Source organism: Ooceraea biroi, chromosome 4 (assembly GCF_003672135.1).
Source record: "Ooceraea biroi isolate clonal line C1 chromosome 4, Obir_v5.4, whole genome shotgun sequence".
NCBI classification, from domain to species: domain Eukaryota; kingdom Metazoa; phylum Arthropoda; class Insecta; order Hymenoptera; family Formicidae; genus Ooceraea; species Ooceraea biroi.
Window position 1 is genome coordinate 11,927,796 of NC_039509.1, and position 14,348 is coordinate 11,942,143.

Below are 14,348 nucleotides of genomic sequence, written 5' to 3' on the forward strand. Positions count from 1 at the left end.
GGCGCTAAATGTACTTCGATTCGAGGTGGCATACCGCGAACGCACGTGTATCGATTTATCAGCTGACTGATTGACGTTCTCGCTAGACGCCGGCTTGTTGTACTATCGGCATGCACCGCTGTCAACGCAAATCCTCGCACCCCATTAGCAACAACAGGTCAAATGTTTGTGCACGGGCGGAAATCGCGCGAGAATGTACGTGTCGCATTATGCGGAAGCGCGGTTGTCGACGCCGCCGACGTGCAAACGCTTCCGCGCTATCTCGGGCCTGCTTTTTCGGCAGCGTGCAAGATGGCTTTCCGAAGGTGCAATTCTGATCGAACAGCCGTTTGTCTCATTTGGATTCAAGTTTTTCCGCCGATAAGATCGATCGCTGAGAATTTACGTCTATTAATTTCGCGGATCCGCCTTCGAATTACGATTGGCACCACGTGAAATGCGGTAATCAAACACGTTGGAGGATGAGGAGGAAGGGAAAAGGCAGATGCGGGATGATCGGTATAATAATTGGAAATTTCAAAGTACAGTCAACGCAGTATTGAAGGCAGTATTGAGTTGCAAATAATATTGGTTTACATTCATTAACGAGATTTGGTTTCGAATGAAAGGAGAGGAGTATCAGAAGGGTGGACGAGGAATGACTGAGGGATGTGATCGAGGAATTGACGTAGATTATGTATACATCACACGTTTACATTCGTGACGCCTTTATTATTCAAAGTAAGCAGCTTACAGCGCCATGGAAACTCGGATGTGTGCAAGAAGTGCCGCTTAACTCACCCATTCGCCATATCCGTTTATTGTTCGATAATCGAATGTACGTCCCGTTAATACTTAATGCTTTATGCTCGACGAAGTGCGAGAACTGGCCCGAAACATTCGCGCCTCAATTGCAATTACTGCTGGGATTTGAATGCCGAAAGGCTGTGCGCTGCAGAAGGTATAAGGTTCAACAAGAAATGCAAATGAGCACACGTGAGAATACGTGCGTAATAAGCTTTCTCGATCTAACGAGTGAAATTCAATGGACTCACTTACATAATGAATGGATTTTAAGGAATTGATGGGAGTCTTTGGCAAATGGCAATTCAATTCTTCTTTAATCAAGATTTAACGAGAACTTGTGATTCTTTATATTTCATTAAATATCAAGAGGTGAATTTGAGCTTACAATTGAATTTCAACACTTTACCGTGTCCAATCACGAGAAATGATATCTTCCATAGTGCTTGATTGATTTTTAGAGGAGGATCTCGGCGCAATATATATTGTACCTCCCTTTTATTGGTCACATTTTGAATTTGACAGTCTCGAACAATTTTTCGTTTGACATGCGTGAATTCGACAGGGATGGAATTTGTTTGATCTATCACATATCCTTGCAAATACTGCTAACGCGGCATGCCCATGTCGTGCTAACGATTGTTATTGAAAGGCTTGAAATGCGAGCAAATATCCTCGTTAGTGAGCGTCATATATGAAGTATTATATGTATATGTATATATTTATTTATTTAAGCGGTGGCCGATGTTATTTCTTTTTTTTTCCAATTGCAATGCGCTGTCGATTATTTGTGGGTTAATGCAGCAACTTCTGCAGTAGATGCCTCCGCGTTTTCAACCGCAACGTTGCGTGCAACTATACAAAATATGCTCGACGCATCTGCTCCCAATTGATTTGTCGTTATTAACGACGGCATAATTAATTGTAATATATTACCAAAGCGGTAAAATTTATGCAGCGAATCTGCTTACAGCACGTTTTATATCACGAATATGAAAGCGCCGTCGCAAAATGTAATTGCATTGACTCGGTATCAGCTACACAATTTTTATTATTTCGAAGGATGAGATAGAGTACCTCTCTTAAATGTCACATTGAATTTTTCTCTTATTCCAGTAAATTAAACAAAAAAGTCGTGTCGTGTGATGTATACATAGTCGGCAGTTGGATTATCCGTACGTGTAGATAATCGGGAGCGCACTATATATCCGACATTCCCATAATTCTTCGTCACACCGTTGTGAAGCGTCGTTTTCGTTCAGATTCCCTGCATTATCTCGGGACGGGCCGTTTGGAATAAAGGGCTTACGCGCGCACTGTGCGCGACAGGCCAACCCCGATGTACTCGTACATACAGGGTGGCTTGGAATTATCATCTGCCCGCTCTAATTTCCACATGTGTGAAAATGCAGTAAATGAATGATGAACAATGCTCAAGGATTGTTACGCGAGACGAAGATAAGAAGCGCGCGCCGAAACGGATACTTGGCGCATCTTGTGTAAATATAAAAAGAAAATGATTCTTCATCTATACATTGCACGCGATAATTAGAATCAAGCAATCCAGCTCCATAAAAGTTCAAAGCAAATATTGCTCCCGACTTTAATGAGATAAAGTTTTGACCCGCGTTAATTAGCACTCTTTTATTTCAACCTTGCAAGCACTAAAATTGTAGATTTTTAATTTATCTTTTTCAAAACATATACGTAAACTTCAAAATTGTCAATTTTAAATATCTAAAGAGTGCTTTTTCTTTTTCCTCTTTGGCATAATTTTAGTTCGATGAATTAATCTCACTGATCAACCTGCGAACATTTTAATTAAGTCTCCTTTATGGGGATTAGGGAATTGAGCTAGACTATTCTGGAGCATCCTGTACGTACCTGTGCTTACTGCTGTGTATTGTACCTACCGTCGTAAGTAGAGTACGCGACCATAATATCTGCATAGGCGGGGATGCTGTACGTAGTCCTCTTGCTATCTGTCTCATGAATAATTTTCACCCCTTTGTCCAGTCGCGTCCCTCGGCACGCCTGCGGAGAAGAAAAATGCGCGCGTGAGCGATGATACTAGATTTTCTCGGCACGTGAAGGATTCATGGGATTCACGGCAGAGGTGTTGGATTTTCTTCGCGCGAGAACGATCCACGAATTGCTTAAAACAGCTAAAATGTACCGTCGTAATCCACGGAATCCCGATACGTTATTGAAACATTCGCCAAATGGGAAATGCGCGCGTTCTTGCTCATACGATAGCATCGCGCTCTTCGATATATCGAAGAGCCGAGGGAACTAAACAGTTTCTCTCTCTCTTCGAAACGATAAACTGCTAATAGAACTTACGAGACAATTACACGCAGATCTAGCGATGTTTACAGCGTAGTTAACGGAAGACAGGCGACTTGAACGGAAGCATGGCAAGAAATATGGTGGCCACTTACTTAAGGGTACCACAGTTTACACGTAGCTTCCGGGCACACAGAAGGAAATGCCGCCGATTCCAACGTAGACGATTCCGCGCAGCATGGCGCGGCCCGAATTTCCGCCCATTTCCAATTTACCTCGCTCATGGATAAGTTAACGTAATCACAGTTGTAATAACACGTGTCGCGTTTAAAATTTGATTCTATCGGATATCGGATAAATCGTTAATCTGCAATCAACTTTCTTCATCAAGCTCATACTATGAGCCTCATAGCACATTAGAGAAATTAATTAATTAAATTTTTATCGCGAAAACGTGAACGGAGAGTGTATCGACTCGTTTTTCGAATAATAGACCCGATATTTAACATGTAAGAGTGTTATTCATACACATATTTGTGCATTTTTGCGTTTTTACTCGATTTAATACATATGTTAAAATCAATCAATGTGTTATTTTCAAATTACGCAGGTAGAATACAGTACATAATACTCTTAAGTTCGCAGTGTTCTCGCACGAGGATTTAAAATAAGCGCGGTCGCGTCGGCGGAAGGTCTTTTTCGGAAAGCCTTTCGGAGCTTTCGGAATGCACGGAAAAGTTTCGAAGAGCGCACGCGATCGAGACGCGAGACTAAATTACTAATCGCCTCGATCGTTACGATAGCCAACTTTATCGTACTCATTTATCCCCGTCGCACTTTATCTTCAGGATCACCGATCCTCCGGCTCTATTTGAGACGAAAGCGGTAATTTCGTAGGGTATCCGGCTAGTTGGCTTTTTGGTTCCTTTTTCATCCGTTACACGTAAATTACAATCATTGTCGGGATAGTCGGATGGATCGTCTCCGCGCTATTTCCGTGATTGTCCGACGCGCCGAGCGGTGATCTTTACTGATCGTAAACCGCAGGCGATACTCTAATTCTTGCGCCCTTCGCAATAGTCTAATTTTCCAAACACGATTTTCCGCTTATCTTTTACGAGGTATTTTGGTCAGGTTTTATTTGACTCATTATTTGAAGTTCGAGTTGTTCCGTACGATCCTCATATCGCGCAGTTACAGGCGTAATAATCGGTAATAAATTTCCTGGAATGAACGTGACTGTATAAAATTATAGTCCATATCCCGGAGTGAAATTACGTCGCTCAACGCATCCTCTTTCTCGCGTTACATGAATATGTATGCGTGCGCGTATAAACGTCACGTGCGAATATACGCGTGATAATAACGCCCGTCCGCAAGAAGAACGTGCGTTTCCCGGTTTCCGCGTCGCTGAAACATTCGGGCACTCGGCGGACCGAATGCTCGCGCGTTGAGCTGCGCGGAAAGAGGAGCATGTGACGGAAATATTCGTGGATTAAAAGCAAAAAAAAGAAAAATACGGGAGAAATAGATGGAACAAATATACGAAACGCGGCGCCGAATTGCTCGACATTCTTTAATTCGGCCGTCGCGCCGGAATCCCCGAAACGATGCACACGCACATCACTTTGGGAATTATGCAAATAACAGTTTTCTTTTTTTTTCATCGTCGGCGTCATTCTCTTTCACCAACGCGGCGGAGAACGGAGGACGGGGAGTAATCTTAATTACTGCGGCGCGCATCGCGAGCGCGCGAACAGGTTCCATTACATCGCAGAATGCACATATTTCATTGGCTGCGCCCGCTAAAAACCCGACGGTGCACTAATGTGCGCGAGCCCGTGGAAATCCCTCGGAGATCGTCGTGAAGCAGATAAATGGGGAATGTCTCTAAAATGGAAAACGATCTCGCCAACGGTATTACGGTGAACGCGGAGGGCGGCGCGGAAAGAATTAGATCTAGCGCGGCATTGTTGTCGGAATTATGCGACTTAATCGTTTTTTAGGTATGCACGATCATCGCAATTATGCCATTCTCCGTCCGGAGGTACAGCTGGAGAGAGAGAGAGAGAGAGAGAGCGCGCGCGAGTGTTTATGATAAACTCTCTGCCGCTCGCGCGCACATTTTGCTCGTTTATTTTCACGGTATCATCCATTTCGACGTCATCTATTCTCCTCCGTCAGAACGTAATTACAGAAGAATTCCGCAGGAAACTGCGGCGCCGCAAGTTTAATGAAAAATACGCGAATACTGGATACCAATAACGGGCATTGAGTTGCGAGGATTGCGTGGCCAAAGAGATGTAATTTAGAACAACCGAGATACCGACGGATTTATCTGCCTTATTGTGTAACGAATTAAGAATTACCGAGTATAATATATGATAATATAATGCAACAGGCAAGTCATGAAATTATACATAAATTATAGTAATACTATTATTTAATTACATTGTGCTCACGGTCGGATTTTGTTATAATTAGACTAAATTGAGAATGCAACAAATGGCAATAATTTTTGTACACCGTATATGTGTCATATTCCGCAAAATGGAGCATGATCTTTTTGGCTTCTCCGATAACCGACACGGATATCCAGTCTTGCCGTTACGTCCTAAGCATGCAAGATACGCAATCGCATTTCCGACTAACTGAATTTATATCTGTCACGCAAGAATACCGTATATCAAAACCAACCGGGGAAACGTAATTACCTTTTATCCGCTCTCGTCCTGTTCGTTTCTCTAATGGTAGTACCGTCAAGGTACAAACGAACCTTTTGCGAGATGTAAATGCGGATGCAAGAGAAAACAAGCTAGCGCAGAACAAAGCTATACGGTTCGTTCTAGCATGATTAGTCCCGGATAAATAATCCACGATATCAATTTAATTTATAAACAATTTTTTCATTTACACACACACACACACACACACACACATATATCAATATTTGAGCTTGAGTACATTCTCATAAATTTAAACGAGATGATACTACTATGCATAATCGAATCTATTTGCAAGAATAGAGCCGTTCACAAGTGTTCTCGCGTGGCATCGCTAAAGTAAACCGTCGAGAGGTATTTGAAAAGCGCAATTAACTTCAACGCCGATCCTCATACAACGGCTCATGTTAACCCATAAATCACCTCGCGTGGTCTACATAAATCTCGCGCGAATTACTCAGCATGTAACGCTCAACCGCTCAGACGGTTCACTCGAGATGATCCATCACGGGGCGATCGCCCGAAACGAACGCGGCAGCTCCGTTTCTTTGGGCGCTTTTTGAGCGCGATGATCGTCATCTCCGACGTATGAAATTTGTTCTTTTTGCCTGCACTGGACTGTACTGGAAATCGATCGAGTGATCGAGTATTGAAGGGAGAAGGGTGAGGTATCGAAATAAAGAGATAACACGGAAAAAGGTGAATCAGAGTCTTTGAATGCAGTCTCGCATGGATGTTCGCGATGTTCGCGCGCGTGTTACCTGTATCGAATAGTCGTACCTGAATGAAGAACAACTTGGGTTTCCCAGCCAGGCTGGAGCATCGATCGGCTGTGAAGGGAGCCCACAATGCATCGACTGGATACAGACTGTCGTGCGAATGCAATAGACCAGATTCGCCGTGTGACATCGCAACCACGATCAGGCAGTCGGCATCCGTGTGGTCTTCCGCAGCGGCTTTAATGAAAGGATTAATTAATTCCCCCTCCGCGGTGGCCCGCTAATAGTCGTCGGACTGTTTAGTCTAATAGCCCGTACACAAACAAACTGCGCCCGGGCGCGAGAGATCGCGCAGATATTGGCGCGGCGTGTTGCGAACTTCCATGGCGGTGAATCGAGACACCGCCGCCACAAAGGGCGGACCGCGACCAACTGTAATTCCGGATTTTCGAAACGGCATTAAGGTATTAAATGAAGCTCGCCCGCGTAAAATTCAGCGGAACGGATTGTTATTAAAGACGCACCGACCGGCTGCAAACGGCGAATTATGGACAGCTGATTCTAAAATTACGCGCGAGTCTTTCTCTCGCGAGCTATTAAAACATCGGGACGTGAAACAGTTTTTCCTAAATCGAAAAACATTGATCTCGGCAGAACTCACGTAGAAAATTAAAGATACGTGCATGAGCATTAATGTCTCACGGCTCTATAAATATATAATGTCTGTCTCTCTTTTTCAAAAAGAGAAAAGGACCGAGGTGAATTATTTACCCGGTGCAGAACGAATTACTATTTCCATCAAGAGAATGTAGGTCATCTGGGTGAACGTTTTTATTTTTCAAGAACATAAAAAGTAAGTTCTTTTTTATTCTGGTTCTTGATTAAATTAACTCTGTTTCTTTTTTCGTGCGCGTCTGACGCGCTTTTGTACTGGGGACATATTAATTACGTACAAGGTACGAACGGTTACTTTGATCTTTATGAATGTTCGCCGTTCGCGTGTGCTCCGTCGCTTATTTCGCTCGGGTAAAATAAAAATTTTGATTACGTAAAGATTAGCGATGTATTATTCATTGCAGCTTCATCATAACTTTCGAAGAAACTTTAATAAGATAGAGAGGTATTGCGTTTTTTTTCCTGCAACAAAGGCACTGAACAGACATTTTCGAATTTTCGAGGCGGCTTTAATGAAAGGATTGATTAATTCTGCGCATGAAATAACAACGCTGGGAACTGTTTATCGCGACGTACTGGCATGTTCAGCAAGTGTCGCGATTACGATAGTCGTGTTATTTGTTATACCGTGAAAAATGCAAAATAAACTCCCATTAAAGAAACAATGTTTTTTTTTTGTTTTAACTTTACCATCGTTGTTTGAAGAAAGATACAAAAATAAATAATAGAAAATGCAGACCACATGCAAAAACTTTTTATGCTGCAATATGCATGTATTATCACCGCCGCTACTGCCGTTGTTTTACTATGCGATGTTTGCTGACATTCGAGCATTTTTGTTAATTTTGCATTATTTTTCAAGCTTGTTTATTACGAAGATTGCGATGATTTTGTTTCACAGCTGTTTAGTTAGTCTTATCATGATCTCGCCAATAGAATTCTTCGTAACGGATTACATAGGAGCTTGCTCCTTTTTATCGGTGAATCTGTTGAGCGAATCTATCACGCATGACTTGATATGCAACGTATCTTGAATCCAAATTTCTCGTTCTCAGCGGAATCTCGAACATGCAAATATCGCTTAATAGGGAATTCCGCAATTTGAATAGCGTGCAATAAAGGAAAGCACATAGTCTACGTGTACGTCAATAATAATTCGCCAGGCAATGTCACTGCTCGTGCTTTCCTCTTTTATTAATATCTGGCCAAAGAAAAAAGATACTTAAAACGGAAGATGGAAGGAAAGTTATTAAACATTTATTTATAGTCTTTAGTATTCCACATTAGAAAAGTTTACTTGAGAGAATTTAATCATTTCTTAGTTTTTAATAAAAAACTCAAGCATTTTCGAATTAAATATCTTGTTTCTCTCTCTGTAAAGCTCACGAGCAAATATCGTGTTATTAGTTTCTTTTTTCATTTCGTAAATGCAAGTTGGTAAATAAAATTCGCAAATATAATGGGATTATCGGACATTTCGAGCGCGATTTTTCCGCGATCTTGGTGTCGATCGTTAATTCCCCGAGATAGGCTCTTCTTACATCCACCAGAAACGATCTTTGTTTCTGGGTAGGACCATTACAACCGAGAGAGGGGACGGTCGATAATCCAATTAATCCGCAGTGCCTCGGTCCGGTAATCCCGGCGCACGGGTGTAATTAAGGAGTGGGATATAAATCGCATAAAGAGCAGTAGTCGTTGCAGAATCGATGCGGCATGTATATTCAGCCGGCGAGTTATACGTGATGTGCGGTGTCGGTGCGAGAAATGTTTCGCAAAAAGCCTCGCGTGATTACGTGAAACGACATTTCCGTCCGCGTTTCTTGGAAGAACGCGTTTTCTCTTGAGTTTGCTTTAGACAGTAATGGAAATCTACCCCGCTTTCTCGCGATCCCGTTTCGCCAGGGGTGAAAAACAATTTTCTTCGCGCGCAGGAATCGTCTCAATACCGTTGCCGGGATCACATAATTACCATCGGCATACTGTCGTCGTGTTAAAAAGAAAAAAATAATTAAGAGAGACAATACGGCAGCCTTTACGACAGTCAATTATCTGATATTATCTCGCAACCACGTAGATTACTCTTCCCCTTGTATTCGTTAACTACTTGCTTTTATTGCTTGCTCTGGTTTTTGTGTAAAGGAAAAATTTACATAATAACTCAAAGGATTTCATTACATGCAACGTATCTGCGAATTTCTCGAATGTATGCGCTTTATCAACTATTTTGTACGTAATCTTAATTGTTTTATTTCCAATCTCAGTGATCAATGCATATATGTGTATGATGTGTGTCTGCATTCTACAATTGGGATCTAGTTATTTTGAATCATGACGTCAGAATCGAGGAAATTAATATCCACATAGTAAATTGTAATTTTATACTAACTTCCTTTTTTTAAATATTTCTTTTATTCATCTGGGACACTTTACATATCAATTCAATAATGATTAATTAATTAATCAAAAAAGATAATCTAGCGACACGAATTACGTATAAATGACAGACAGCAGCATGCAATACAAGAAACGATAACAATCTCATTGCGCCATGATATATTAATAGCGTTATCCGCTGAAAACCACTCGTCCACGAGCAAATACGCAGACTACAAACATTTTCTCCGTTCCGATGTAATAAATGTCAAAACAATCGGCGTGTAGATATTGTTTCGAAGTATATAAATCGAGTGCAAACGATGCGCCATAAATTCGAGTCGGCAGCGTAATGCTGCTGTAATAGCGTGCGAGGACAGTTAACAAACACGATGAAACTTCCGTTAATAATATTCTAGCAAAGTATCCTCTTCTTCGTGGCGAAGGCGCAGCCGATAGGTCGCGGTCTATATCCGATCGATAGCCAGGACACACGCTATAAATTTGGAAGTTTAATACCGGCGTTGCGGCTTATAGTCCTCGGCGGGGGTGGAACCACCCTCGAACCTAGCGATTGCAAAAGGTAAATCGGACGTCGCGCTGTTTCCTTCAAACTGCGAGTTTGTCGGGGATCGAGAAGAGCGTCGCTTTGATGTCGAGGGACGTATACGGAGTGTTAGTGATATAAATGATAAATGAAATAATGATGAAGCGGTACAAATGAAAGAGTTACTGCATGAAGACACTGATGTGACACTGGTGAAACTTTTATGATCTTCATCATCTTTATTAGCAGCGTTGGTAGCACGAAGATGTACATGTCGACAAGCAGCTCTAATATTTCGAGACATTTCCACGTCACGTGGAAATGCGCTCGAGACTCGCCGAGGTGCGTTGTATCCAGCGGCAGCAAGTACTGCGAGGGGGGCAAAAAGGTGAGACGCGCGAAAAGGATCCAATTAGGCGTCTAATGAGGAACATTCGCTATTGCACAGGGTCCGTGGTCCTGAGGGAAGGTACACGCAATGCTCGGCATGCTCTGTATGTGTGTGTGTGCGCGTGTACATCTCGTGAAAATTGGCGCGAAGTGGCAGAGAGGGTGCGCGGCGCGATAGTTGCAAAATACTCGCGCGGAATATGCGAGTAGCGACAACGTTATTTCGCGAATGCTGTCGGAGAGAGTAGAATGAATTACACGAGTTAAGAAATGCAAATAATTGTGACGTGAGAGGTTACGCGGCCACGTGAGTTACTATATTTCATCAACACGGTTAGTCTCGGGGGTGCACGAGGGTCGACGTTTCCTCCTGGCAAGTGGCCAATTTCTACTTTTCAATTCTGTTCCGGGGAAAATAGAATTCGCCGATGTTTCACGGAATCTGCTGCGTTTCGCGAGCTTTACAGCTGAAATTTCGAACATGCGTGTCGTGGAGAATGTTTTTCCTTTGTATAGCTGCTCTGGTATGGATAATGAGGCACATCCGGAACGCACGGAAACATATAGGTGTTTCAAGCCAACTTTATTATGCTTCGTGAAATTTATTACAAAAGTTTTATGCTAATTCGGCTGTAAACTCTCTATTTAGTTAACAGATACTCGATTAATGATGAGTTTTTAGCCCTCAAAAACATGAAATATAATTTCGCCAAATTGTTTTACATATACGTGCGCATACATTCGATTTTATTGCAAAATCACGATTAATAATCCATTATGTGAATTGAATATTTTATCAAAGTCTTTTGTTTTAATTCAATTCTGTATTGTGGATTATCTATAGAGAAATATATTTTTTCAATTAGAAATATTAATTTTATTTCATAGAAATTTTAAAAAGACAATATTCTGGTTATATGATTCAATATCAGAATTGTGATGCATATACTTAGTTTTATAGAACAGTTTTATATCTAACTATAGATATCTAGCTTAGATATCTAGCTTTAAAACGGAATATTATTATTGATTCAATTCTATTTTATTTTCATATTCTTATTAATGGCAAACTGTTTGTAATATGCGCTTTTTTTATTGCACCTTGCTGATGAAGGGCATCATAAATTTAAAACACAATGGGAATGTATCCAAAACAAAAATATATGTCGAGAAATAAAATTATTAAAATTATAACTGAAGGAATATCAAATAAATTACGAAAATGCAAACGCGCGCGAGACACATTCTATTAACATGAAATTAATTTTCATGACAGATTTGTACATGCATCAGAAATTTGTATTACGTAGAACAAAAATTAAAAATATACATTCTTTTTTTATTGAATAAGTTTTTTGCTATTTCAGGAAATATTTAATTGTAATTGCAATTTATTGAAAAATTGTAAAAGAATCACTGGCCACGGTTGATACGATAAAATATCGATATGCTAAATTAATGAAATCTGCGTATAAACGAGTAATATGCATCAAACGGATTATGCTAAGGAAATGCAAATAGTTACTGCAAGTTTTAAACTCGTTACACTTAAACGGGCAGCGCACAGGTTCGGGATTATTTTACATCGCTGTTCCATCGTTCGCCTAATTATTCATTTAATTATTCATCATACTATCAAAAGCGTTCGTGAAAACGTGCAAAAATTCTTTACATTCCGGCTGCTTAAATTATGCACTGACAATCAAACGAACGCTGCACTTTTAAATGAAATTGAACGTTACTTTTATGAGAGGTTGAGACAGTATTAAATACCATTACATAATTAAATAACAACTCACTGTACTCTTTTTCTCACATTATTACGCATAAAGGTTTTAATTACGTCGATACGCACGTTGCGCGTTTCGTTCTACAGTTTATTGTACAATACGTCCTCAAGCATCGCTGAGCTTGTCGTTTATGTTCGTGCGCGGATGTCCATTTTATGGCACAAATATAGATGATATATTGAACCAATAATAAATTAATATCCTTTCCTTTCCTGTACATGCTTGCGCTTTTCTGCGTATCGGCGAATGTTGCACACGAATTTTGAATAAATTTATAAGGATAAGACAAAATGGGTGGCATATAGACAGTAAACAATGAAAAGTTTGCAAAAATATCCATCCGCGTTAAACGGTGCGTTGAGTAATTCTCTATTTTTGCTTCGACTCGATTCAGTTGGTGGTTTATTTTAACCAAATCGTAATATTACTAAAAACCTCTATTTCGTGTTGGATATGCACAAGCTACACCTAGATATGTACATATAAATTACATGATGATTTATAATGTATATAAATACTTGTGTATATTTAATAAGAAATATTTGAAAATATTTTATTGATAAGATAGAAAGAATAGACATACTAATACCCGGGGTTTAAATTCTGAATTTCATTTAGACTGCTATTTTTCCAATTTCAACATGAGATAGTGTGTGAATTAAACGTCAGAATGGGAAGTCTAAAATTTCGTGGAACAAGCACCTTTTGTACACCTGCTCGCTGAATTTTCTCTGTTAACTAAATCGCGCACGGTCTCGAAACTATATTAATGCCTTAGCGAGCGTTCCTTTTCTGATCGCAACTCCGCTATCCGTCTACACGGCATTGCAATATTTTTCGATGGCGATAGAAGTCTATAAACTGACATTGCGGTTCAGACACCACGTAGATAGGCGAATATGCTAAAACGTGAAAGCAGCTATCAGACAATCCCGTAAGCCTGAAAAAAACTTGGCGATTCTGCTTGATGTGCTGACGGTAAAATGCGCAATTCATTTTATGGTCTCGATTTTGTCGAAAGAAAGAGAGGAAGAGAGAGGCCAAAGCGGTCCTGTTTCGACGCGAGGGCTATTTCCGGCGCAAAGTACGGCGCAAAGTACGGGCACAAAGTGCAAAGAGACAAAAAGAATTCGCGCGGACGTAAGTTGCGAAAGTCTGCGCGCCATGTATTTTCCCTCCGCGGACGTTAACGATTCAACGCGGATTCATGCGGGTATTGACGATCCTTTAAAAGCGAGCAAGCCAACAATGTAATCTGATGAGAGAGCTGGACCATTATGTAATTGAGTCTCGTATCGCCGCGCCGCATGTAACTCGAAAAGTTAGTTTACATATCTCCGCGTTCTCCTCTTTCCATTCGCTTTATACTCTGGGGGGATAATGCGTCAGATGGAAATTCAGCACGGCTGGTGCTGATGCCGCTGTTACCGCTGTTGCTCTTCTTGTTCTCCGGAAGATCATCCTGGCTGTTTTTTAATCTGCCGGACATTAAAGCACTACAATCTCGCGTTGCGCGATGAGGGAACATTATTGCTCCGAGACCAATCTTGCGAAACATTTTTTTCTGCGCGCATAGTTTTTTTCACGTGCGAATTTACGATTTTGTTAGTAGAACCAGATGTGTGGAAAACGTGTTCCTCGCTTGTATGCACCTGAGCACTAACCTAGTTGCATGTGGAGAGATGTTGCGTATATATATGATGTGAGTTTAACGGTTCACGTATCTGATTGATTTTTGTTAAATACAGTAGTGTACGTGGTCTGTATTTTTAAACGGATTTTAGTGAAATTCCGCGTCAAATCGCGCAGTTAATTGTTATTATTGGTAAAATGTGTTTCACGGACGTATTTCATGAATTATTTGTTGCAAGCGTGAAGCATTTCTCATGCGGTGACGGCTCAAATGTCATGCTTGTAAAAATCAAATTGTAACACGTGGCGCATTGTAATGCATTGTTATTTCGTTTTTCATGCGTTTAATAATGCACGAGTAAGCTAGCCTGAATTTCGATATTAGTAAAACGGCCACTGTAACAATGTAGTAATATACATTGTGTGC

At 40.8% G+C, this 14,348-nt stretch overlaps 2 protein-coding genes across 6 annotated transcripts in view; one reads left to right on the forward strand and one right to left on the reverse strand.

Annotated features, from left to right (window-relative positions):
• Window positions 1–14,348, forward strand: part of LOC105278832 (alkaline phosphatase) — a 181,486-nt gene that overhangs the window by 86,564 nt on the left and 80,574 nt on the right. The gene's annotated exons all lie outside the window — the stretch shown is intronic.
• The window catches only part of LOC105278819 (caspase-1), a 34,431-nt gene that overhangs the window by 7,652 nt on the left and 12,431 nt on the right, over window positions 1–14,348 (reverse strand). For both annotated transcript variants that reach the window (XM_020031361.2, XM_011338199.3), the window contains 2 exons: window positions 6,573–6,748; window positions 2,697–2,817 (listed from right to left, as the gene is read on the reverse strand). In XM_020031361.2, coding sequence (XP_019886920.2) covers window positions 2,697–2,817; window positions 6,573–6,748 — 297 coding nt within the window. The remainder of the gene's footprint in view (window positions 1–2,696; window positions 2,818–6,572; window positions 6,749–14,348) is intronic.